Below are 27,054 nucleotides of genomic sequence, written 5' to 3'. Positions count from 1 at the left end.
AAGCAGATCAGTTATCAAGAGCAGCTAGAACACCAGTGCCTGGCCAGGCCAGAGTTCCATGCAACAGAAATTGAATTCCTGAGGCTGGGATTACTTCCCTCCTTTTCCCTTCCTATTCTGTGGAAACTGTATTTCTCAACGGGCATGGGGTACTAAGTTTAGAAAACAATCTTTTTTAAATGCTAGTTTCTTCTCACAATTTCTCACATAAACTCACAATATCTTTACATGCAATGTTGTTTATCTCCATTTGATAAACTTAAAAGAAATTTTCAATTAGTAAATATTCACTTAAATATATTGTATTTGCAAGCTTAACACCAAAAATTATATTATGAGCAACTGAAATTATACATAATGAACTTTACTAATTTTTAAAAATGTTTTTATTCATTTTTAGAGAGAAGTGAGAAGAATTGAAAGATAGAAGCACAGATGAGAGAAACATCATTGATTGGCTGCCTCCTACAAACCCCCCTACTGGGGATCAAGCCCAGAATCTGGGCATGTACACTGACTGGGAATCGAACCCTGACCTCCTGATTCACAGGTTGATGCTCAACCACTGAACCACACCAGCCAGATTTTATCAATTTTTTAATGTGTCTGAGCAAAGTGTACTCTCCTGGGGCCACATCAGATCATTAGAGCAAGCAAACTGACTTAGCTCTTCTAAGGCTGTTTCCTCAACTGGGGAAGAAAGTATAATACAACCATCATAAAGATTAAATGAAATAACATGTGCACAGTACCTTGTATAGTACCAGAGATCATTATTGCTGATAACTTTTATTGTTAATGTTAATTGGGCTTTTGATAGCATTTTGAGATTTGTAATGGGTGGCAAAAATAAATATTGCATGTGTTTCTACTTTATTTCTCCAAATTTATAAGATTTATTATTCTTTCAGGGAAGAAAAAAAATTAGGAAAACTTCACCTCAAATTTCCAAAAGGTCACCAGATCAAACTTTTACAAGAATTACTTAGAAATCCCTTATGAACGGTCTGACTGGCACAGAAAAAAATCCCTCTTACCCCTCATATATTAATAAGTCATCACCTCCAACATGTACAGGCCCTGACCTGTGCCAGATGGTGAGAGGGTTAGTAGCATATCATACATATTCAGACAACTGCAGGTCAGAGCTTTAAAGAGTAGCCACCTGACAAAATGCATAAATGGCTAAGAACCATCCCAAGTCAGGTGTCACCACTGAGACTACCACACCATCAGAGGTCATGTCTATAGCACACTGGGCTGCTGTGACAGTGCTGACAAGTCTTCGAAGCCAGTGTGTCAGATTCACAGATCTCATACAATAGCAAAGTAGTACTTGATTATCACAATATTATATTTAAAATGGCTACTCATTGCCCTGGCTGGTATGGTTCAGTTGGTTAAAGCTCATCCCATGCACTAACAGTTCAATTACCAGTCAGGGAACATGCCCAGACTGCAGGCTTGATTCCCAGTAGGGGGCATGCAGGAGGCAGCTGATCAATGTTTCTCTCTCTTTCTCCCTTCCTCTCTCTAAAATCAATTTTAAAATATGTTAAAAATGGCTACTCATTGAAATATACTTTAGAACAAATTCCATTGTTTAGATCAGCGACTTTCAACCTTTTTCATCTCACGGCACACATGAACTAATTACTAAAATCCATGTCACACCAAGAAATACATTTTTGCCAATCTGGGGGGGGGGGGGGGGGGCAGTATACTTTTGATTCATTCACACCAAACGGCTATTGTTGTGTTAACTGTTGTCATTTTTTTATATGACAATCTAAGGGAAAATAGGACAGTGCCTCTGACTGTTCAGGTATTGCATGTCTTAAAAATTCTTGTGGCACACTGAAAACCACTGTTAGATAGATGCTCAGGTAAACAATCATCTACTACGTGGGGTAATCTAAATTCCAAATCACTTTCTTCCCTCTTTCTGCTTGAGGTCTGTTCAGATAGCATCCCATATTCTATGAATCTTCCTATATAAAACAGGTTCTTAAACAGAAATGCTTTAACAAAAACCCAACTGATTGGTTCTATACTGTTTAAGCTTCCGCATTTTCTTTCATCTTATTGCCACTTGTTTTCCTGTGTTACTGAATCATAAAATCTACCACAGATTTATTACCTTCCTTTAAAAATAGGATTTCTTGGAGTAATTAACATCTCCATCATTCAGAAATGCTATCTATAGAAAGTGAAATTCCAAGTTCTCACACTGAATTTAAAATTCTTTTAAAAAGAGCCTTAGGATTTAAACAAAATGCAAAAAAAACTTTCTTAGTCTATGAATATGAACGAAAAGGAGACATTTCTTACAGCATGGCTAACTCATATTAATGAGGGGGGAAAAAGACAACTGAGTCAGAAAGCCTAGCTCTAAATAGTGATCTGATAAGGACATTAAAGAGTATTTAATTTAAAAGATTTTTTAATCAATAGTTTTATAAAAATCTATAAATCTCTGTAATAACAGTGAAAGTATGTCAAGCACTAGAGCTCTGTTACAGATATTAGTGTTACTTAAGGCAGCCATTAACAGTTACATATGAAAAAGAAATGGCAATAAAAAGACAGACATTCTGAAGTCAGTGACTTCCTCTCAATAACCAACCAATGTTCCAACAGCAAAACCAGAATGCACTGAAATTACTGCAGCGCGTGAGTTAACCAACCTCCCTGGTCCCGCGCAATGAGCTCACAGAAGTCAGGATGTGAACAGGCTGTATCCTTCGCTGTTTCCATTCTTGGTTTAGGATTTCCGTTCTTTCCAAAATTTTCTGACGATTGGAACTAAACATACTCTTTAAAAAAATGAAAGGAGAAAAAAAAATGTTCATTGTTAGGACATCTGTAGTATCTCTATTATGGGTTAAAATCTAGTGATTTCTCAAAAATATCAGAAACATTCTCTCTAATGCACATAGATTTTACAATAAGCTGTGGTTCCCCAAATTTAAATAATACAAAAAGACCACAGCTATTATTTTATTATGAATGGGAGGGAACAGGAAATTATTTCCATCCTTTGTTAACTTTGTATTAAAAAACAACAACACAATGACTTTAGAAACATAAAACCATGAAACCCTGTATATTTGGGTCTCAGTCTACAGGTGCAATGGAAAGGTATAAAAAAAAGATAGTAAATTCCAAGTAGGCTGAAAATCTTTCCGTTATCACTACTATGTGTGGTACAATTTTTATGTTAAGACAGGCCGAGGACCTGAACTTCCAAGTCTTCATTTATCTAATGTAAATATAGCCTGGGCTGAAAATGAACCTTTTCAAATTAAAACTTAGCTTTTTTCTCCCTAAAGATAACTTCAATTATACATGCATTTTCAAAAAAGACAAAGGGATACCTTCACTTCATCGGCTCGCCTGAACCTCTTGAGCTGTCGCAGTCGCATGTACTCTGATTTCACACGCTTCCGCCAACAAACTGGTCCCTTCTCAGACTTCTTCCCAGTCTGGCCCATGATTATTCTAAAAGCAATGGTTTCATATTAAAATCACTAATCTAACCAGCCTGAATACGATCACTTGTGTTTAAATCCCCAGCAAACTAACAATAAACAAAAGAAATAATACATAATTACACTGTTGACATTTGCAGAAGGGTGCTCATTTGATCTGTATGGTTAAATCATTAAAACATTTCATTCAAAGTACTATAAAGTTTTACTTAATAAAACTTTTAAAAGATATTTTTACAAACACCTAGAGAGCTGCCGTCTTATAGAAATGTGATCCCTTACCAAGAGCTAAGTTTACTATATATCGAACTAGTTTTCTGTTTGTTTGTTTTTAAATATTTTTATTTATTTCAGAGAGTAAAGAACAGGGGGAGAGAGATAGAAACATCAATGAGAAAAATTCATCATAGTTTGCCTCCTGCACACGCCCCAATGGGGTTCAAGCCAGCAACCTGGGCATGTGCCCTGACTGGGAATCAAACCATGATCTCCTGGTTCATAGATTGATGCTCAACCACTGAACCACACTGGCCAGACCAAACTAGTTTTTAATCTACAAGATCCACTCAGTAGAGCAAAAAGAAAAGAATGTACCCTGAGTTTTCATCAGTACATTACCAGCAAAAATGAAATGAGAATGACAAATCTGAAAAAGGAAAATTTACATACAACAGTAAAAGTAAAAACAGTACAATACACAATAAATGTACAAATTAAAGTATTCCCCTACACACTTTTACATCAGGCCCACCTTAAATACTGTGCTAAAAGTCTGGATTGTTGCCTCTTGTGCCACCTTTGTTCACATAAGGGGTTTCTTTGCCAGCAAAAGAAAAAAGGAATGTGGCAAATGCAAAGTAAATCCTTCTGCCTTATCTTCAGTTGCAGACTCTGGGAGTCAATCACGTTCAATTGTGGGGACAACCTATGGTTCACCAGATGTCTTATTCATACTACAGAGTCCCCACCTTGAGTCTAAATAAGTGTCCTCTTCTGGAACATTTTCTTCTCAAACTATTAAAAACATACCTGTATCTTCAAAGATTAGAACATTTCTCTGTCAGATGGGTGCAAAGGTGCCATGTTAAGGAGTTTTGCTTTAATTTCTCTAAGAACGGTGGAAAGCCACTTGGTGTTTTAAGTAAAAGAGGAGGGAAGTTTTCCAACCTGGAAAGGCCAGCTGACTGCAGTGCAGAAGCAGGAGGGCAGGTGGGGAGAACAGAGTGCAAGGTGAGGCCAGGTTCCAAACAAGAGCAGCTCTAATACCACACTGGTGGTGAGAGAGAAAAGGAATTCAATTTACTCACAAGAAAACCTGGTGATGATTTAAATGTGGGGGAAGACAACTTTCTGGCTTGAATAACTGAGTAGGGTTTCATTTACCTACTTGTTTACATAAAACCCTCTGGCACAAATAAAATTGTCTAAGAAGACAAGATTTAAAGAAAAAGCACAGAGGTAAGAGGTAACTCTCAGTAAGAATATTCAACCACCAAACAGTAACAAAGAATGCAAATTATTTAGAGCTGAGAGAGGGGCAAAGAAAGCATGTAATAAATGATGATTATGACCCAGGCGATGAATATGAATATACAAAAACCAATGAACAAACAAGTGTTGGAGAGGATGTGGAGAAAAAGGAACCCTTCTGCACTGCTGGTGGGAATGCAGACTGGTGCAGCCACTGTGGAGAACAGTATGGAGCTACCTCAGAAGACTAAAAATGGAACTCCCATTTGACCCAGTGATCCCACTACTAGGAATATATCCCAAGAAACCAGAAACGCCAATCAGAAAGGATATATGCACCCCTATGTTCATAGCAGCACAATTCACCATAGCTAAGATTTGGAAACAGCCTAAGTGCCCATCAGCAGATGAGTGGATTAGAAAACTGTGGTACATATACACAATGGAATACTATGCTGCAGTAAAAAAAAAAAGGAACTCTTGCCTTTTGCAACAGCATGGATGGAACTGGAGAGCATTATGCTAAGTGAAATAAGCCAGTCAGAGAAAGATAAATACCACATGATCTCACTCATTTGTGGATTATAGAGAACAACATAGACTGATGAAAAGGGACAGACCCAAAGACTGAGAAACAGCGATCAGGCTATCAATCCCCAGAAGGAAAGTAGGGGAGGGCGGGGGTAAGGGGAAGAGATCAACCGAAGGACTTGTATACATGTATATAAGCCAAACCAATGGACATGGACAACAGGGGGATGGGAGCATGAGTTTGTGTGTGGGGGGGAGGTTGGGGGTTAATGGGGGGGATGAGGACACATTTGTAATACCTTAACTAATAATAATAATAAAAAAAAAAAAACCAATGAAATACAGAACTTGCCCTTTTGGAGCTGATATCCTGCCTAGAAAGGCCAAAAAAAGAAAATGCACTACAATATATGTACATGGGAAGGTGGGGATAGAGGGATAGAAGTGAGGGTGGGGATGGGGTGGATAGACTGGACTGCAGGATGGCAGAAAAGGTGACAGACACAGCCCTAAAAATTGAGATGGATTTCACAGTCCAAAAAAGAATGAAAGGAACTCCAAGGTATGAGCAGACACACTCGAGATGGGGCTGTACAGGCTGGCAAACCAAAAGAGGTGGACACCAAATTTGGTAAAGACTCCAAATTACAAGGGCTGAAAAAAATGAGAAGAATGAAGAGATTTCAAAATGTGAGATAAAAACAGTTGAATGAGGTCACAGAGATAGTATTCCTTGTGAAAAGGTTAAAAATGAAGCCTTCCCAGTGGGTTGCTGAAATGGAACAATGATAACAGTCCTTAGAACGGAGAAGATTGAACTCAATTAGATGAGTTCAGGAAGTCAGGAGGAAAGAAGCTAGGAAGACAGTGAAGCAGGGTAAAAAGACACCAAAGTTAAGAATAAATTGGAGCCTCATTTGACACAGACAACAGGGGGGTGAGGGCATGAGTGGGGAGAGGATGGGGGGCAATGGGGCGATAAGGACACATATGTAATACCTTAATCAATAAAGAAAAAAAAAAAGAACTTTGTGGGGCAATTGTTTGCTTTCAAATCTGCTAGTTAACAGGAGCTCAAGTAATTCTATGCAAATTACTTCAGACATTTAGCACTTCAAAGGCCTAGAACTAGAAAGAATAGGAATCTGATAAAAAGGGATGATATGTTGCTCATAAAGTATTTCACAACCATTCCCATCTGCCACCTTGACAAATTCTTGGTCCTAGGAGGGAGCACTCTGTACTTGATAAACCTGTAACAGGAACATAGCATTTAGTTTTCACTGATGTGCAAAGTGGGGATTATTCCAATTCTTTCTAAGCCCTGTCTTGGTGAATAGGTATCATTAATTAGTTGGCATTATGTACTGTTTCTGTACTAGAACCCTCCTTGTCTAACATTCTAATACTTTTGTCTCTGCTATTAGTTACAACAAAGTATGTCACAACAAAGCAGTCTCTCAGACCAAGTTTAATTGAGCTAAACAAGTGGTGAGATCAACAACAGAACATTTCAAAACTGAATCTGAAACCAACCTCTCCGGAAGAGGGCATATATGGATAAATTTTCACATTTATAAATATCACAAAGCTCTTCCAAACAAAGTACATGAGTGGAGGTTTTAGTCTATAGGATGAGCTTGTAAATTGAGAGGGAATGAAGAAAATCAGAGTAATTCATTTAGGGGAAATTATCGAAATATAAGGAAAAAGACCTCTGAATTATGATCTAAGACAGCGGTCGCCAAACGGTGGTCCATGGACCACTGGTGGTCTGTGAGGTCCGAAAGGTTGGTGACCGCTAATCTAAGAAATAAATCTAAATGTCCAGACGGTTCTTTGGAAATATAGGGATAAATAGGCAGATCCGTGAAGAATAAAACCTAATGAACCATTTTGAAGGCTGTTTTATATAAAACAAACTCCCTCCCACTATCACAGCATTTATAACATTAAAATCACATTTTCATGTTTTTCACCCCCACTTATGTTCTTCAGTAGCCGCTGGTGTGACATGGCTGAGCGTTTGTCCCATGCACCAAGAGGTCGCCATTCACCAAAAGGTCACCAGTTTGATGACTGTCAGAGCACATGCCCAGGTTACAGACTTGATGGGGGGGGGGGGGGGATGCAGGAGGCAGCCAATCAATGATTCTCTCTCATCATTGATGTTTCTATCTCTCTCTCCCTTCTCCCGTCCTCTCTGAAAGCAATCAAACACACACACACACTCACTCGCAGGAATAACTAGGTGTCACTATTCAGGTTAACTACTAGATCTGATTATCCTAAACAAATAAAGACTAAAAATTCACACTATTTTATAAAACATTTATACTAATTTAGCCATTCTCTGTATTAATATTAAGCCAAATTAAAGAAATATCCTATATAATAAAAAGGTGATATGCAAATTAACCCTCACACCCTCACAAGATGGCGGCCTTGACCAGGCTGGCGGGGGGGGGGGGGGGGGGGGGTATTAAGGGACAACCAAAGGACTGAACAAGCAGGCTGTGTGGGGCGACCAGGCTGGCAGGGGGGTTAGTCAGGGACGACCAAACAACTGAATAAGCAGGCTGCATGGACGACCAGGCTGGCAGGGGGGTTAGTGAGGGATGACCAAACAGCAGGATGTGTGCCATGACCAGGCCAGAGGGGGGGCCGTGAGGAGCAACCAGACTGGTGGGGGGGGGAGGCAGTTGGGGGCGACCAGGCTGGCAGGGGGGCAGTTAGGGGTGATCAGGCCAGGACACAGAGGCAGTGAAGGGCAATCAGGCCGGCAAGGGAGGGCAGTTAGGGGCAACCAGGCAGGCAGGCAGGTGAGCGATTAGGAGCCAGTGGTCCAGGATTGTGAGAGGGATGTCCAACTGCCAGTTTAGGGATTGGGCCTAAACCGGCAGTCGGACATCCCCCTAGGGCAGTGATGGCGAACCTATGACTCATTTTTTTGGTTGATTTTTCTTTGTTAAATGGTATTTAAATAGATAAAATAAATATCAAAAATATAAATCTTTGTTTTACTATGGTTGCAAATATCAAAAAATTTCTATATGTGACACGGCACCAGAGTTAAGTTAGGGTTTTTCAAAATGCTGACACGCCGAGCTCAAAAGGTTCACCATCACTGCCCTAGGGGGTCCCAGATTGGAGAGGATGCAGGCTGGGCTGAGGGGACCACCATCCCGCCCCATGCACAAATTTCATGCACTGGGCCTCTAGTTTATTATAAAACTGGTCCTATAGCTGTCATTCTATTATAAGCTCTAATGTTTATTCAGTTTTAATAAAATAGCATCATTAAATATGTGTTGCTGACTTGACTGTAATTTGTAATGCTTTGGTTTTACCATAAGAAGTTTATATCCGTACATTTTAGGGAACATATTTAAAAAATTAAAGTCAAGTCAATCCTGGAGTTCCATTCAATACTCAATTTTGAAAAATAATTAGAAAGAACCTGGAGTTCTGAAGTAATTCAGGAATAAAGTGATAAGGGCTTTGACTGGGTTGATGGCATTGTGAATGGAGAAAAATGATGGCAAGGACAACCTAAAATTAAAAAGCCAGATGTACTCATATGAGAAGGGATAAAAAATAGATCAAAAGAGGAAAATATAAAGCCTAAATGAGCCACTGTGATGACAAAAAATTTGGAACTTATGATATAGACCAAGACATTAATCACTCACATGCAGGTATCACCACAAACAAATGGAATTTGTAGAAAGTTCAAACATACACCATTCTTGAGCATTTTGGTTTCAGGACTCCTTTAGTTCATATGGGCTATATCTATCAGTATATGGCATATTAGAAATTAAAAACTGATAAATTTTAAAACATCAACTTCATTTTTAAATAATTTAAGTTGATGACCTGGCCGGTGTGGCTCAGTTGGTTGAAGCATCATCCCGTATACCGAAAGGTTGAGGGTTGATTTCCAGCCAGGGCACATGTCAAGGTTGTGAGCTTCATCCCCAGTTGGATCATGCCTATGGAACAGCCAATCAATGTTCTCTCTCATATCGACGTTTCTTTCTCTCTCTCTCTCTCTATCTCTAATCAATAAGCATATCCTCAAGTGAGGATTTAAAAAAAAATAATGTAAGCCAATTACATCCTATCTATAATAATAAAAACATAATATGCTAATCAGACTGGACGTCCTTCCAGACGACCTTCTGGATGAAGCCGGGGCTGCAGCAGTGGGATCGAGGCAGCTGCCGCGGCTGCGAAGGCCTAGTCTTGCACAAATTTCATGCATCGGGCCTCTAGTCCTATATAATAAAAGTCTAATATGCAAATTGTCCCCTCAGGCAGTTGTTCAACTGAGACTGGGAGTGTGACCTCTCGCTATGACGTGTGCTGACCACCAGGGGGCAGCGTGGAACATGGTGGGCGTAGGCAAGACAGTGCTGGCAGCGGGCAGCAGTGCAGGCGCTGCCAACCCCAACAGGCCCCAATGAGAGTGGGACCGCGGAGGGATGGTGGAACAGGCAAACAGGTGGCGCCAGGCCAAGGTGGGTACGAGCAGGGGCCTGATCACCCCACCGATCATCCTGCAGACAGCAACCAGCGGCGGGGGGTGGGGCTGCTGCCCAGCTCCCAGGCACTGAGGGAGCCGGGCAGGGGGCCCTGGCCCTGACTGATCACCCTGCAGGCAGGCGGGATGGTGAGGCAGGTGAGGGGGTGGCACCAGGCCAAAGCGGGTACCAAGCGGGGCTGCAGAGCTGGGGCTGCAGAGCTGGGGCTGCGAGACTGTGGGCATGAGCTGGGGCCCGATCTCCGCAGGCCACCCCGAGAGACCCCACCCATGCACGAATTCGTGTACCGGGCCTCTAGTGTTATGTAAGTAACAGATTTTAAAAGACTATTTTCCTTTAAAAAAAAAAAATCAGTAAGTGAAATTGTTCTACATTTTATAAAATTTCTTCAATATCTGTCTTAATAGAAGACATCTGGATTCTCCTATCTGCTTCAGCATTCATCTGTTCCAATATGTTGTCTTGGTTAAAGAATATGGTTAAAGAATATCTATCTCAAACAGATAGATATTTAGCTAGAAATGGGAAGAGTATGTGAATAGCCTTTTGAGGTAATTGTGAAGCTATCTCATGCTTTGATATGACACCAAAACTGTCCCGTGAAAAAGTGGCTAGTTGACCTTGTAACTGAACCTTATAGGTGTTTTTCCAAGACAACCACTACTTTTCTATAAGCAATGGTAGTTTCTTAAAAGATTAGCTGAGGTGTAGAATCTGAAACTATCAATAAACTTGTCCTACTCTGCTCACTCAAATTCACTGGCCTATTTACTTTAAATGCATGATTTTAAAACATCATCATTCCTCATTTAAAAAATACTGGTCCACTGAATTATGCTGATTTCCCAGAAGTAAACATATTTCAAAAAAGTGTACTTGTTAAACCCACTGATTTCATCAGACGTCTTTAAGTATTTATTGGGAAACTGTCAAGCTCACAGTGACAGATACTACCCTTCACCACTGACTATAAAAAATCAACAATCATGGCCTCTATTCTGATTCTCCTGCTTCCTAAAACCACCCCATTCTACCAACCAGCTTCCCAAAGACTATCCCCATGAAAGAAAGATAAACTAAGATCTTGTTCCAGGGACCTTTCACTTCCTAGAATGCCCATTTTTATTTAAAAAGGAGGAAAATGACAAAAATACACAAGCTTACTACTGGTGGACCCAAACATTCCACCAAAATGGCTTGCCAAATGCTGGCAGAAGAAAATTCTGAAACTTCAGTATGAACTTGGAAAGCCAGAAATAGAGATATTATCAACCAGTCAATAAGAATTTATGGAGCATTCAGAAAATGCTAAATCCTCTGAGAAACACAATTGTGTAAGATACAACAGGTCGGAGCTCCAGTGGCGCAATCGGTTAGCGCGCGGTACTTATAAGATACAACAGGTGACTTAAGTGCCTAAACTTTAGTGGGTCACTTGTACATATGACAACAGACGAGAAAGTATTATGAATAGCATTTGTTTTCAAGAAGTCTTTAGGAAACAGATGTACCAGTGACTAGTAACAAGGGAAAAATAAGGAGAAAAAACAGAGATCATATTTGTAGCCCTGATTTAAATAGTGCTAAAAGGCACAGGAAAATTACAGAAATGTGGCAATCTTAGCTGAATGACAGAAAACATTAACTTGTTACAGCAACAGTGAGTAGACAGCAGTCATGTATTTTCACAAAAATAAGATTCCTTTCCTCCTCCTAACAGAAGAATAAATTAAACTCACAAGTTCACCAGACTCTACCAACCAGCATTCCCATGTTTATTTGGAAGTTCTATCAGTTTTACAAAGACAAGTCTGAGAAAAGACATGGCCATATAAATTTATACCAACTGAAGAACTGATAGGTCACAAATGTCTTTAAAGAATGTGCTTGAACAATATATAAAACAGATTAACTAAATTTGCATCTAGAGGTTAAAGTTTTCTTTGAAAACTATGCTAATCTATTTTATAAACTAAATCCTTGCATTTTGTTGGTTATGTACTCAGTTTACTGAGACACTGTTAGAAGAGAAATAGAAAAATTACAAACCAGAAGAAACGAAAACTATGATATACAACTCATTATAATTCAAGGATGAGCCATGAAACACATATGATGTCTTCAACACTCCACTTGACACAACAGAATGAAAAGGTAGGTGAAAGTCTTATGCCAGATTTTCTTCCTTTAGAAAGTCTATTTTAAATCTTATACCTCAAATAAGCCAACATCTAATACAAATTTAACCTACATTAAACAAAATTTTAAGAGAAACTCAATTTAGGTATATACAAAGAATCTGCCTACCATTCCAGCCAATTAGTATATGTGTATGCCCAAGTGAGCATGAACTAGGTAACAGGAATCTGCTGTTTCTACAATCTGCTCTGCATGTCTTTCACTGTACTTAGCAACTCGAAGCTATTCTAGTGCTAAAAGACAAGCATTTTTCAAATAGCAATGGCCTCTGAGTTCAAACCAACTGTGCTCAACAGAACAGTGATCTGTTCTCATACTGATAGAGTAGGCAGACATGAGAAGAGCAGGAGCGATAGGCCAGATACAGAATGTTATCAGGGCCAAAAGTCCCCAGGTGCCTAGCAATGGGAAAAACTAGAGAAAACAACAATTATAGGCTAGGACAGTGATGGCGAACCTATGACACATGTGCCAGAGGTGACACGCGAACTCATTTTTTTGGTTGATTTTTCTTTGTTAAATGGCATTTAAATATATAAAATAAATATCAAAAATATACATCTTTGTTTTACTATGGTTGCAAATATCAAAAAATTTCTATATGTGACACGACACCAGAGTTAAGTTAGGGTTTTTCAAAATGCTGGCACGCCAAGCTCAAAAGGTTCACCATCACTGGGTTAGGACCTCACCCCCAGGGTGCCCTTTCCTCCCCTAGCACGTAGTCAAGCAGTTGGTTTAGAGCAGGGGTCCTCAAACTTTTTAAACAGGGGGCCAGTTCACTGTCCCTCAGACCGTTGGAGGGCCGGACTATAGTTTAAAAAAAAACTATGAACAAATTCCTATGCACACTGCACATATCTTATTTTGAAGTAAAAAAACAAAACTTCAAAAAAAAAGGCTCTCCTAACTTAAAAAAAAAAAAGGCCCTACTAACTGCAAAATAAAATAAAAAAATAGACCTCCTAACTTCAAAAAAAAATAAATCCTAACTTGTTCTTACCTCGGTCCTCAGGCAGCAGCAGGCTATGCACAGGCAAGCTCATGGCTCGTCCGATCACACCCGAGACTGAGAGGAGGAGTGGAGAGACAGAGAGAAGGAGGGGAGTCGGAGAGTGCAGCGCACATTCCACACATGCGCACTGCGGGCCCGGGATGAGTCGGCTAAGCAACAGGCAGAGGCGGCAAAAACACCCCGCGGGCCGGATAAATGTTTTCGGCGGGCCGCATGTGGCCAGCAGGCCGTAGTTTGAGGACCCCTGGTTTAGAGCAAGCATGTCAAAGCATGCGGCCCACAACAAATATTTTTGCAGCCCAGCCAATATAATGGTATGTAAGAAACGTTTTAATAAAAATTTTTTAACTTAATGTTTACAATATACTGTTATACATAATTGTTAGTAACAAACTACAATGTTTGCTAATGACTGATTACTATAATCCTGTTGCATTCATTTCCCTTACGCGACTTACGTGCAGGCGTACCATTTCTCTCCACTAATACTAGCAGCGAATATTTTAGCAGCCGATTGCCACGTCATTAAGTCTTGGACTGACTTGTTTGGTGTGCACAACAGGAAACATTTCGCTTTCAGACAACAAAAAAAATAGGTTTATTTGGATTACACTTATTAATTTGTGCAGTTATTCAGTGTGTGGTAAGTTAATGTTCAAAAAAATATATTAATTTTTATTAAAATGTTCTATTATTTTATGTTAACGATTACTCATTTATTTCAGCCCTTTGTATTCAGCTTGTCTCTATCAAAATAAACGTACGTTTCTATGAAAATTAAAGCTTTTGTTTTTTTGCGGCCCACATGAACTTAAACGTTATTTGGCCTGTGTTAGCCTTTGAGTTTGGCATGCTTGGTTTAGAGTCTCTTAGAGAAGGCCAGAGAATAGCCTCGAAGGATTCCCATACAACAGGAGTCGGTGGGGACAGGCTCTAATAGGTCAGCTTAAAAAGGAATTAGCCCCTTTTAGAGTGTACTTCCACTTTGCTTGCTGGATAAACTTCCTCTTGCACTAGAGTTCTAGGCTCTGAATTCTTTCTCAGCAGACCTCAAGAACAGAGGTCCAATATTGCCACTAACAATACTAGAGGAAAGCTGGGCTGGTTTAGGACCTCAAGAGAAAGTTATTTATGATATGGCATCTTCCTAGGAACTTTTCATGGGTAATTCTGCTAACATACTATTGTTGCCTTGTACAGTGACCTTATATTCAAACCCCCCAAATAAGATGCAATACTTTCTCTATACTAATCCCAGAACCTCATTAGTTTTAGTACTGGAGTTTTAGTGGAGGTCACAGAGAGGTAAGCGTGCTTGAAAGTACCATTTCTTTCATCTGTGGACATCCCATTGAGACCCCTCGGAAACTTCTCTGGCTCACCTCAGCCCTGAAGTTCATTTTCTTGCTAAGAACAGTAGTCATTAAGGACAAGATGGAAGTAAAGGAGGTAGGAGCATTATGAACCATAGGCCTTTCATTACTTCCCTTTACTTAGCATTTATCACAAATGTACTGCTGAGGTACTATAAAACTTCAAACTCTTCAATATTTACAATCAATGATATTTCTCAGTATTTGTTTTAGCAAATATATTGTCTATTGAATTGATTCGTATAAAATGACTTGTCACAAATAAGCCCTGAGAAAACACATTTTTGAATCTCCAAAAACCTATGGAAATGGTGTCAAGGCCCAGCAGGCGTGGCTCAGTGGTTGAGCATCGACCCACGAACCATGAGGTCATGGTTCGATTCCCGGTCAGAGCACAAGCCCAGGTTGTGGGTCCTATCCCCAGTGTGGGGAGTGCAGGAGGCAGCCGATAAATGATTCTCTCTCATCATTGATGTTTCTATCTCTCTCTCCCTCTCCCTTCCTCTCTCAAATCAATAAAAGTATATATTTATATTTTTTTTAAAAAAAGGAAATGCTGTCAAGAATTCACCAACTATAAGGAAACTAACTGTATAACCCCTGAAGTTACCTCTCTGCAATTTCCAGACTGACACTAAGGTCTTCAAGCAGGAAAAAAAGACTTGTCTCAGCTCTTCCATGTAGGAAAGAAAGAAAAAGAGAGGGCTAGCAGTGAGTACCTACCACTTAGGATCTGAACTCAAGGCCTAGAAAAGGCATGACATTTTGTTTGGTAGACTAGATGTAAAAGCTAGGTACACACTGCCTCTTTCTAGAGGGTAAAGAAGGGATTATCTCACCCTTTTTTTTGAATAGCCCTAACAGGTGAAGACTGAGACACCCAATAAGTAGTTTGAAGGAATTTTCTTTTTTAGAAAATATGTATGGAGTTTAGTTACATGCTGTTGTTAGTGGACAAGTGACACCAGACCTTTTTTTTTTAATGGTTACGAAGAAAACAAAAACTATTTTAGTTCTTTATAAGAGTAAATTCTACCGGAAGAAAGTATGTACTTGTCAATCTGGGTTCATGTTAAGACAAAGAAAACTAAGTCTACTGTTTTCATTTATATTACACACAATACTATCTGAAGAGTATTTCATTTCTGACACTTCTGGTCACCAAATGTATGGTAGTTTTTCCCACCCCCAAACAATTCTGGGACACCATGAGGGTCCTACACTTCTACCTGGAGAGTGTGGGATCCCACAAGTTACGGGATCAGTCCCACAACTGGTACACCAAGCTACACAATTTTATCATCATATCTAATTCTTTAATCAAGGTTACCTTTATTTTACTTTAAGTATTCCCGTTTATCCCGGGGGCGGGGGGGGGGGGCGGGCTGGGGGGGAACGAAGAAAAACTTTAACTAATAAATGAAAAGGTCTGAGTTACCTAAAATTGAAAATGTAAAAAAATTACCAAAGATTATCACTTTCAAAACACCTCATGCTATCTACAAATAACATCATTTTCATGGATCTGCAAACACATAACACTAAATCACTTGTGGCCTCGCCAGTTTGGCTCAGGCAGAGCGTCGGCCTGTGGACCGAAAGGTCCCAGGTTCAACTACAGTCAAGGGCAAGTACTACAGTTGCAGCCTCCTCCCAGCCCTGGTCAGGGCACGTGCAGGAGGCAACCAATCAATGTGTTTCTCTCACATGGATATTTCTCTCTGTCTTTCCCTCTCTCTTCCACTCTCTCTGAAAATCAATGGAAAAAATAGCCTCAGGTGAGGATTAAAAAAAAAAAAAAAGAATAAATTTGTGCCCTGGTCAGATGGTTCAGTTGGTTGGAGCATCGTCCCAAACACTGGAAGGTTTCAGGTCAGGGCACATACCTAGGTTGTGGATTCAATCCCTGGCCCGGGCGAGTATGAGTATGAGTACGAGTACCAGTACAGGAGGCAACCAATTGATGTTTCTCCTCTCCCCTTTCCTCCCTTCCTCTATCTCTAAAATCAATGAAAATATCCATATCCTCAAGTGAGGGTTTTAAAAAAAAAGGATAAATTTGCTTTCACATAATTTAATTGAATTTAAACAATTATGCTTCCAGTATTAACATTATTTAACTTGATCTGTACATTGTCAAAATATACAATATCAATGTAGAAAATTAAAGAGAAAACACTTGAAATAAATCTGACAGAATGTATATCCAGTACACAGACCTCTTACAATTCAACAAGATAAACCCATTTTTTAAATTGATTTTTAGGAAGAAAGGAAGGGAGAGAGACAGAAACATCAATTTTTAAAATGCTTGACAAAAAAAATGTATGCAAATGGTCAATAAGCACCTTCAAAGATGTTCAACATTCCCTGGTCAGATCTGCAATGGTTAGAGCATCATCCAGCTACACCAAGGTTGCAGGTTCCATCTCCAATCAGGGCACATACAAGAGCAACCAAAGAATGCATAAATAACTTGAATAACAAATCAATGTTTCTCTTTCTCTCTCTTTCTCTCACCTCTCTCCATTCCTCTCTTTCTAAAATCAATAAATAAAAATTTAAAAAGAAAAGATACTCAACATCACTGATCACAAATGAAAACCACAATGAGATACTTAACACTCATTAGATGGCCAAATTTTAAAAGACTGGCATGGAGACACTAATTCCTTGTCTGTTACACCTACAACTAAAATTATAATTCATGAAAAATGGCACAACCACTTAGGAAAAGTTTGGGAGTTCCTTGTAAAGTTAAATCAATATCTACCACATGACCCAGCAGTCCAACTGCAAGGTGTTTACCCAAGAGAAATTAAAGGATGATCCACAAAAGACACACAAATGATCATAGCAGCTTTAGTAATAATAGCCCCAAACTGAAAACAGCCCAGGTGTCCATCAACAGGTAAACGAATAAAAACAGTATAGTGATACAATGGAAGACTACTAAGAAATAATGCACAAATAAAAAGTACTAATACAAACACACAATAAATCTCAAAAATATGCTTGATGAAAGAAACCAATCTCAAAGGAGAATATACTGTATAATTCCACTTATGAAATTCTTGAAAAGGAAAAATCTGATGGGTATTTGAGAATGAATGATTGTGAAGAAGCTAAAAGAACTTTGAGATGATAACATTCTATTTTTTTTAAGATTTTTTTTATTGATTTTTAGAGAGAATGGAAGGAAGAGAGATAGAGATAGAAATATCAATTGGCTGCCTCCTGCATCTCCCCTACCAGGGATCAAGCCTGCAACTGGGCATGTGCCCTGACCAGTAATCAAACTGGCAATCTTTCTGTGTACCAGTCAATGACCAACAAACAGCCACACTGGCCAGGGCCTATCTTGATTGAGGTGACGGTTACACAGGTATATACATCTACAAACTGCACCATTCAAATGTATATATTTTATTATATATAAATTACCCTTCTATAAAGCTGTTTTAACTAAAAAATGGATACCTTTTTAGAAAGCAATTTGACATCTAGTAAAGCTTGAAATGTGCATACTATAGAAAAAGCAATTCTTCGAATAGAAAGTTGTCACACAAATGTTCAGATATATAAGGGTGTTCAATTCTTTTTTTTAATATATTTTATTGATTTTTTACAGAGAGGAAGGGAGAGGGATAGAGAGTTAGAAACATCGATGAGAGAGAAACATTCATCAGCTGCCTCCTGCACACCCCCTACTTGGGGATGTGCCCACAACCAAGGTACATGCCCTTGACCGGAATCGAACCTGGTACCCCTCAGTCCTCAGGCCGACACTCTATCCACTGAGCCAAACGGATCAGGGCTGTTCACTTCTTTTAAGGAGAGAACACAATGTCCATCACAGAGGGTTGCTTCATTCTGTGACATACATATTCATAAAAACTGAAATACTATGTATTCTGCTTACAACACAACCTGATAGCTTGGAGCAGGAAACAGCAAACTTTTTCTGTAAAGGGCCACATGACTAGTATTTTAGGCCTGGCAGGCCACATCCAGTCTCCTTCCATGTTTTTTGAGGAGTTTTTTATTCTTTTACAGCTTTTTAAGAAATGCTAAAATCACCGGCATTTCAAGGGACACATACACACACACACACAAAGACAGCCTGAGAGATCAGGATTTTGAAACCAAAGTGCCCAAATTCAAATCCTTATTCTACCAATAACCAGTAGCTAACCAATCTCTCTATCTCGTTATTACAGTATCTACATAAAATAAATGAAAGCACTTAGAACAATGCCAAGCACATAGCAAGCCCTAACAAAATATCAGCTATTTTCTAATGAAATAGATCTCTCTGTAATGCCCTAAAAACGTTGTTTTAGAACTAAATAACTTGATCCCACTTCTGTAAAATATATGTATAAATACATATTCATATGAATACATTGGAAAGTTTAGGAAAAATATACACCAAATTGTTAAGGGTAGGGAATAGTATTATGTACAGAATCAAGAAAGCTTTCACTTTATAAATGCCTAAATTGTTAATATTTTAAACTGAACACATAATACTTGTATTTAACCAAGAGATATTTCTAAATAAACAAGCAGATAAAGCACATATAACACCTCTTTCTTTACTTACAGGCCCTAAGCACATATTTAAAAACCTGAGAAGTGTTTAGTTCCGTTAATGAAAAAGCACATCCACTCTCAAAAACAATACCGGCGCAATACCAGTAACTAAGAATCATTTATCACTTTGTCCCAGGTGTAGTGCTAAAAGGTTTCACATGTAATAGCTCATTTAATCCTTTCAACAACCTTATGGAATAAATGCTGTCATTATTATTAAATTACAGACAGGGAAACAGACATCAAGGACAATTTGCCAGCTTAGAACTGGAACCAATGAAAAACAACTCCAAAAACCACACTCTTAAAATACTGTCCTCCCCACCCTCCCAGAGTGAACACCACTACAACTCTGGTTAAGAAAGATATCTGCCGACACCTTCTAGTCTGGGTAGGGCATCAGATTGCACCTCCTATAAAACTACAATTATGTATTTTTATACATAACTAATTGATTCAAATACTCTCCTTAGAAGCCATAACTTGAATCATCCAGGAGACCAGTAGATAGTGTAGAGTAGATAATATGGAGTCAAACAATTTAAAGTCAAATTCCTAAATTTAGGAATCCAGCAATTTCTAGCATGGATAATCCTGGGCAACTTCTTAACCCCTCTACATAGCAATTTCCTTACCTGTAAAAGTTTTCAGTGTCTTGATGTTAAAGTGTTTTTATTGTAAAATATACATGACATAACATTTACCACATTAACCATTTTTAAGTCTACAATTCAGTAGCATTAAGCACATTCAAAATGTCATTCAACCATCGCCATCCTCGTCCATCGCCATTCATCATCCCAAACAGAAACTCTGTACCCTGGCTGTACACTAACTTCCCATTCCCCTGCCCTTCCCTCAGCCCCTGATAACCTCTATTCCACGTTGCCTCTATGAATTTAGTACTTATTCCACAATTTTCTCCTTTTGTGTCTGGCTTATTTCACTTGCAATGTTTTCAAGGTTCATCTAGGTTTTAGCATGTATCAGAATTTCATTCTTTAATATCCAAATTATGTTCCATTGTATGTGTATACCATGTTTTATTTATCCATTCAACCACTGATGAATGCAGGGTGATTTTTGCAAGAATTAAAAATAAAGCATATGATGTGAATGAAGGATGCGTGCTTGGACCCCAGTAGGGGCGTGCAAGCAGCAGCTAATCAATGCTTTTCTCTCATCATTGATGTTTCCATCTCTCTCCCTCTCCCTTCCTCTCTGAAGTCAATATAAATATATTTAAAAGTAAAAAACAAATAAATGAACAAGGCATCTGGGAAATAGTAGGCATTTTAGTGTCTTTTTTTGTCATATTTTTGCACCAAATAGCGCAGTGGCAAGATATGGAATAGTGCAACCATCTCAGAAACTTATAAACTATGCCTTTTGAGAGATTATTGGATTTGCTAAATCTACATTTATCGTATCACTAGAGACCCAGTGCAAAAAATTCATGCATGGGTAGGGTCCCTAGGCCTGGCTGGAGATCAGGATCGATTGGGGCCTTCTCCCCCCTGCCCCGGCTGCCAGCCAGGGCCTTTCTTCATTCTGCGCTGCCCCCTGGTGGTCAGCACACGTCATAGCGAGCAGTGGAACTCCCAAGGAGATAATTTGCATATCAGCCTTTTATTATATAGGAGGATTTTCAATGATAATGAGCATCGCAATAAGTAATCTGTATTTACACTGGCTGGCCCTATTTCCTTCAGCTTTAGCTTCAAAACCTACCTTGAATTGCTCCAATAAAGAACTCATCCATTGTAACTAGACACCTTGCAATTAAAAGATTTACTATTCTTGACCACTTTCCCCTCCTCATATTTTTGCACAAGGATCATCAATATCAACATTAAATTAAGCAGAAACTATACTCCAGGTATCCAGATGACTCAAGCTTTTCTCTAACTGCCTGAAATACCAAACATGAATACCAATTGTTGTACCTAAAAGATATTCAACTTTCAATCACAGATCATTAGAACTATGAGAAACCTTGAAATTTATTTAGCTTGATGCTTATTTATCTTTGTAATCACTGCCTCTCCAAGAGGGGAAAAAACACACCTTCTTAAGTTCCTCATGACATAAATATTAATATATCTTGTTTGCTTTGCCAGTTCATTTGTCAAATTATTTCCCCATGTTTCTTCATATTTTCTTCATTCATTCAACTATTAAAGCCCTATTCTCTAGCAACTACCAGGTATACAGATAAAAAATAGGACAGAGCCTCTGCCTCAAGGCACTTAAGAGTGTAGTGAAGAAGGCTGCTGCATAAACAAGTGGTTACAATCCAATTTGATACATGCTATAATAAAAGTATGAACAAAGTCCTGTGGAATACAAAAGTGCCTGAGAATTCAGGGTGGCCTCTAGAAGATAATGGTATCATCTGACCCTGACTCTTTCTCTGAATTTAATGAGCTGTTCCTCTCCACTCATGCTATCATCCAAACTAAAGAATTCACCTATCCATATAGATTTCTTCATAATTCTACATCATCTGTACTGACACAGACTTAAAAAGCAAATCCATAAATCATTTCTACTTGACCCCAGGTTGCATTAGTTCCTTAGAGGATTTTTCCTTGTTGGTTTTTAAGAAGATCAACTTTCTTAATCACTGTTTATTTAGTCCAATACAGAAATCAATGCACATTCCTGGGGAAATTTGCCTACAATTTTTAAGTGGTCCACACGAAGGTTATAATTTATGTATGCATGCAAGGCAAAGCTGGTATAATGGCATTAGAACTATTTTTTTGCCTAACTACATTAAATCAACAAGTGGGTGTGTTTTTTAAATCACTGCTAATTAAACTGACTAAATGCATTCTCAATTCAGTCAGAAAAGAAAAATTTTTAACACATTTTTAAACTAATTCCCCAAAAAGACTTTAAAATATATCTTGTGGCAAGCACAAAGATAGTAATTACCAAATACAAAATACACAGAGAAAAATTAAAATTTCTTAGCCTAAAATATCCAAATTTCTGTCAAATCTACATAACTAGCTCATCTCGTAACAATGGGCAAGGTTATCAGGACTTTTTAATATATGATTATCGGCAAGTAATCTAAATGTAAACATTTGACAATCTCAGCACTTAGGGCAGCACCAGAAATGTCTGTTCAATTTTGTCCAACTCTGTAAAATATATGTAATATATATGTAATAAAGACTTTCACACTGCATTTCTTTGTCTCCATTTTTATGAAACCATAAGATAGTGGGTACATTAAATCTTCATCAGACAGAACAATGCAAATCAGAAGAGTGCCCATGTGGTTCTAAATTCCTTTTCTCTGAATATATTAATTTTCAACAAAAATTAAAATTTAAGTTGCAATTTTCCTAAGTGTTTCCAGGACTTTAAACATTACGTTCCATAATACACCTCCAAAAAGAGAGAACAGAGGGTTTCTTATATCCTGGACTAGAATCCTATCTATTCCTAATTTTAGAGACTATGAAAAGGAAATAAAATATATCTTAAATACTTTCATTTTCTTCCAAATAAAATGATCAACAAATTAGTCAGGATTACATATTTGTTCCACTTTTTATTCCTACACATGAAGTAGTTGTTAATTATCATGAATGAAGAATAATAAGAAAATAAACTCCAAAACCCTTAGATATATAGGTTACATTAAACTATATCAGCATTAGTGTTTAAAATTCTGCTTTATGTAACATTAAAACGCTATGAAATTAAACTCATGACCTTTGAAACCTAGAAAGTTACCTTGTAGTAAAATATTTTTAAATACCAAAGACACATTTTTATGTCCAAACGAATTTAAATTTTACAGAGCCTGTGTGATAAACAAAGGAAGTTTAGCTTAACAGTGGACAGCACACATTCAATTTATTAAGCAACAAACATTTCTGGAGCCAGTATTTTCCGATTCGCCAACGCTATTGTTCGCGGAAAACAAAATCAATTAATTAAAAACTGTTAACCATACTACCTAAACGCACATTTGTCATAAGCATATTATTTTGATCAACTCTTTCTACCATCTCACCCTTATCCCACCTCTAAGGATCTGGGGAATACTCGTTGACTAAACGAATAGTTGATTTCGTTAGCACCTGTCGCCATTCTCGGATGTATCGAGTTGGCCAAAACCGCTTGTAATTTTTTTTTTTTTAAGATTATGATTCTTTAGAAAGTGGAAACTCACTAGGCACGAGTTCACCAAGTTTCCCAAAATATCGTGCTTCTCCATTCCTCCCGTTTTCAAAAAGTGACCCCGTGGCACAGACTTTGTCGGTGGTTGGAGGGGGTACACAATCACGCGGGAACTCGACGGGAAGCCCTCCAAACGAACAAAACCAAAGGGGAGGACAGCTCGACCCTCCCCTTACATTTAACATAAAAGCCAGACGGGAAGGGGAAGGCAGCCCGGCACAGCGACGGCGTTTTCAGGCTGCTCGGGGGGAAATGTCACAGGTGCGGCCACTCTGGAGTCCGGTCCCCACGAGCCGTCCGGGTCGCCGGGGCCCCGTCGACCCGCGCGCCCGAGGGGCGGGGGCGCGGGGTCGAGCCCGCCCACCCGCGCCCGCACGCCCCTCTCCCGCCTGCTGTCAGGCTCCAGTGTCACTGCCCCATCCTCACGCCGAGCTCCCCCGAGACACAGTCCGTCCTTTGTCTGAGTGCTCACTCGGCGGCGAGGTCCCACCAACTTGTGTTTGTCCCGTCCCACCCAGCGCTCCACACAAAGGAGACTTGGGATCGGGCGCCAGCCCTCCCCGGACACCCGAGCGCCCCGGCCGGGGCCCGCTCCTCCGAGGGGGGGGGGGGGGACGAGCACGCGACAGGACCCCTCCGTGCGGCGCACGCCCCTGCCTCTGCCTCGGGTCTCCGGGGTCTGGTACTGTCCGCCAGCGGGTGGCGCGGACCAGCCCGGACTCACGGCCCCCTTCAGGAGGGGTGTCCCCTCACCCCGCCTGCAAAAGCCGCGACCCGGCAGAGCCCGCTAAGGGAGATACCCGGGCAGGCAAAGCGGAGGAAGGAGGGTCCCGGCGCCACCGCCACCGCCGCCGCCCCGCGCCCGGCTCCAGAGCCCCGCCGGCCGGGTGGCCGCCCGACTGCGGCGCGTTACCTGCGCCCCAGCCCGCGCCGCTCCCGCGCGCAGCTCCCGCGCACTGCCACTGCCGCCCGGGTTTCGCCTTCTGCGTCCCAGTGGGTGTCGGACGCTCCCGGACCGAGCGCCAAACCCGACAGCCCAATCGCCATCGCTTTTATTTGGCCCCCCCGTCCAACCAAGCGCCGCCCCGATTGGCGGGACGCGAGCGGGCTCCCATCCAATCACAGGGCCCGCCGGGCGCCGAGGACCCGAGCCAGCCCCTCACAGAGGCGCCCGCGGGACTCTGCTGGGCCGGGCCGGGGGCGCGCGCGAGGGTGCGCGCGCGTGTGGGAGCCGGGGGACGCGGCCCACCAGTGGAAGCGCCGCTCGACTCTTTGTTCTTTTGCTGAAGGTTCGGCGCCTCTCGGGAAGGGAACTAGAAGCTGTGGAGCCCGAAGTGCCGGCCGCGGGCGGGAGGCGGGCAGGATGTGGTGGCGGGAACCGGCCGGAGGGCGGGGCGGCGCGCTGGCGGCGCTTGGCGGGAACCGCCGCGTCGGAGTTCCCGGGCCGGAGGGGCGGGGCGGGGCCGAACGCCAAGTTTGAACCAGTTCAAAACTCGGGGTAGTAACGGTTTCAACTGCCGCGCTCTTTTCCCCGCGCGCGGAGCCGAGGCTGGGCCGGCTGGCGGACGCGCAGGGACACGGAGGCCGGCGGGACGCTCTGGGACTCCCGCTGGTCCTGGGCGAGAAGCTGCGACCCTCCTGCGCTCCGGCGGAGCCCACGCGCCTCTGCCCGAGCCGGGCGCCCCACCCGGTACTTTTGTGGCTGTGCCCCTTCGGCGGGTCCCGGACCCCCCTCCCACCCCCGGCCCGCTGGTCGAACCGCCGTGCCCATCGCCTCGGAAACCTGGGCTAGGGCGACGTTACAGTTCGTTGAATTTCCTCGCTCAGAACGCCTTGTTCGTATCCGGCCAGTGTTGGTTCACAAGCACGTGTCCGCGGTGGGAATCAAATATGCGGAGTGAGTGTGGCTCGCGGGCCTCACGCTGACACCCCTGGAAAGTGTTAAGATGATTGCAACAGTTTTCAATTATTTAGAAGTGACATTGGGTAAACCTGGCTCAGCCCAGAAGAATTACTATTCTGCTTAGGAGACCATCTCCCCTTTTGCTTAATCTGGCCATGAGGTTAAAGTTATTCCGAATTTATTTTTAATAGGTTGCAGCTACAGGGCAAAATAATCACCAATATAAACTGGGATCCCATATTGAGAGTTTAGGCTGGGGCGGGGGCGGGGGGTGGGGGGGCATGGTGAACGATGAACTGTTACATTAAAAGCCTACAGAAACAGGGATTTTTTTATATTTTTAATTACATTTCCAAATGACTTACTAAGCTATAATCCACTCGATTTAGCCCATAATTGTCCCACCTTTACTAAATCACCATTCCGTTCTACACATACATTCCAAACAAATGTTGGAAGTATATGTGGAGGGAAGTCAAAAGATAGACTAAAAACAATCATGTGCACAATTATGAGTGAATGATAAGAAGAATGCAAAAGTAGGTTATGCGTCTGAGATTTGGCAATAAAATAATGAAACAATTCCATCTGCCATGCAACTAACAGTCACTAATGCGTTCATATTCCATAGTGAAAGTTCCCACCTACACCAGTAATTGACACTTCATTTTTTAACCAGCAATTTAAACCTAGAAAGTTAACTGCTTATCCTTAAATTGCTTTTCAAATTGCTAATTTTATCTGTTTCTTGTATTAAATATTATAACAGTGTGGGCATCTTTTAAAAGAAAAATCAAGGAAATTAGAAATTATCAGAACACAATTCAAAGCAATATATAAACAAATCCAGCATAGGGTAAAACATCACAAACTGCTAAAGCATTTAGAATCAAGGAATGATGTTGATCAAGATGATCCCAAAAAGAATTCTCGGAAAAGGAAATTTTAGCTAGACCCAGAAGAAGGCATAAGATCAACATTAAGGGAGCAAGGAGGGCACTTGAGATGGGAATGTACATCTATGCGGAGCAGTTGTACAAAACATCACTGAAGCTAAAAGTTCCAATTGGGAAAGGGTGAAGGAGCAGATTAGAACTAAGTAGGGCTATATTAAATATTTATAACGTACATATTTAAGTTAATGTAATATGAAGGCTGAGCTGCAGCAGGAAGTAGGAATGCCATTGGATCACAGAATTGTCTTAAATTTGATGGTAACATTTAAGCAAACTGGACATTTATCAGTTATGAAAGGACTTCATTATACTTGGAGGGCATATGATATCTTGTAGCTCTGTTTTGTATATTGACAAAGGAGATGGGAGGGAGGACAGTTGACCCTTGAACAATGTGGGGGTTAGGGGCACCAACACTCCCCCTGTCCTCCCTCCACACATACACACACACACACACATTGCAGTTGAAATCCACATTGTAGACGAAAAGGGGGCCATATACGAAACCTAACAAACTGCATGCAGACCTTACAAACTCAAGAGACCTAAAATAACCATGTAGGATGATCTGAAATTAAAACTTCCTAACGAAAAGCGAGTCATGATGGGTAGTCATGCCCTAAGCAGTATCTTCTCTGACCAAGGTCAATCTTTACCTTAACTGAGCTTGTCTATTTTTACATCTATGATAATATACCTTTGGAATGTCAGAGAAATTCCCTTTTTCTAGACCCCTAAGGGCACAACCTCCCACTAGAACAAGAGACCAC

The 27,054-nt window shown here is 40.7% G+C and overlaps 1 protein-coding gene across 16 annotated transcripts in view; it reads right to left on the bottom strand.

The window, feature by feature from the left end:
• EZH2 (enhancer of zeste 2 polycomb repressive complex 2 subunit) overlaps nucleotides 1-24,473 on the bottom strand; it is a 60,071-nt gene extending 35,598 nt beyond the window's left edge. For 2 of the 16 annotated variants that reach the window (XM_036328413.1, XM_036328414.1), the window contains exons 1-3: nucleotides 24,339-24,473; nucleotides 3,378-3,501; nucleotides 2,715-2,816 (exon numbers count right to left, since the gene is read on the bottom strand). In XM_036328413.1, coding sequence (XP_036184306.1) covers nucleotides 2,715-2,816; nucleotides 3,378-3,501; nucleotides 24,339-24,472 — 360 coding nt within the window. In that variant the 5' untranslated portion in view covers nucleotide 24,473. Of the gene's footprint in view, nucleotides 1-2,687; nucleotides 2,817-3,377; nucleotides 3,502-4,658; nucleotides 4,684-9,371; nucleotides 9,397-13,241; nucleotides 13,267-13,723; nucleotides 13,749-16,974; nucleotides 17,000-24,338 lie in introns of those variants that run through there. The other 14 variants (XM_036328410.1, XM_036328411.1, XM_036328412.1 and 11 more) reach the window with 10 other exon arrangements.
• Between the last annotated feature and the right edge of the window lie 2,581 nt (nucleotides 24,474-27,054).

This window comes from Myotis myotis, unplaced genomic scaffold (genome assembly GCF_014108235.1).
Source record: "Myotis myotis isolate mMyoMyo1 unplaced genomic scaffold, mMyoMyo1.p scaffold_m19_p_11, whole genome shotgun sequence".
In the NCBI taxonomy this organism is placed as follows: domain Eukaryota; kingdom Metazoa; phylum Chordata; class Mammalia; order Chiroptera; family Vespertilionidae; genus Myotis; species Myotis myotis.
The sequence above is the reverse complement of the archived record's forward strand: the minus strand, read 5'-3'. Positions and strand labels throughout refer to the sequence as shown.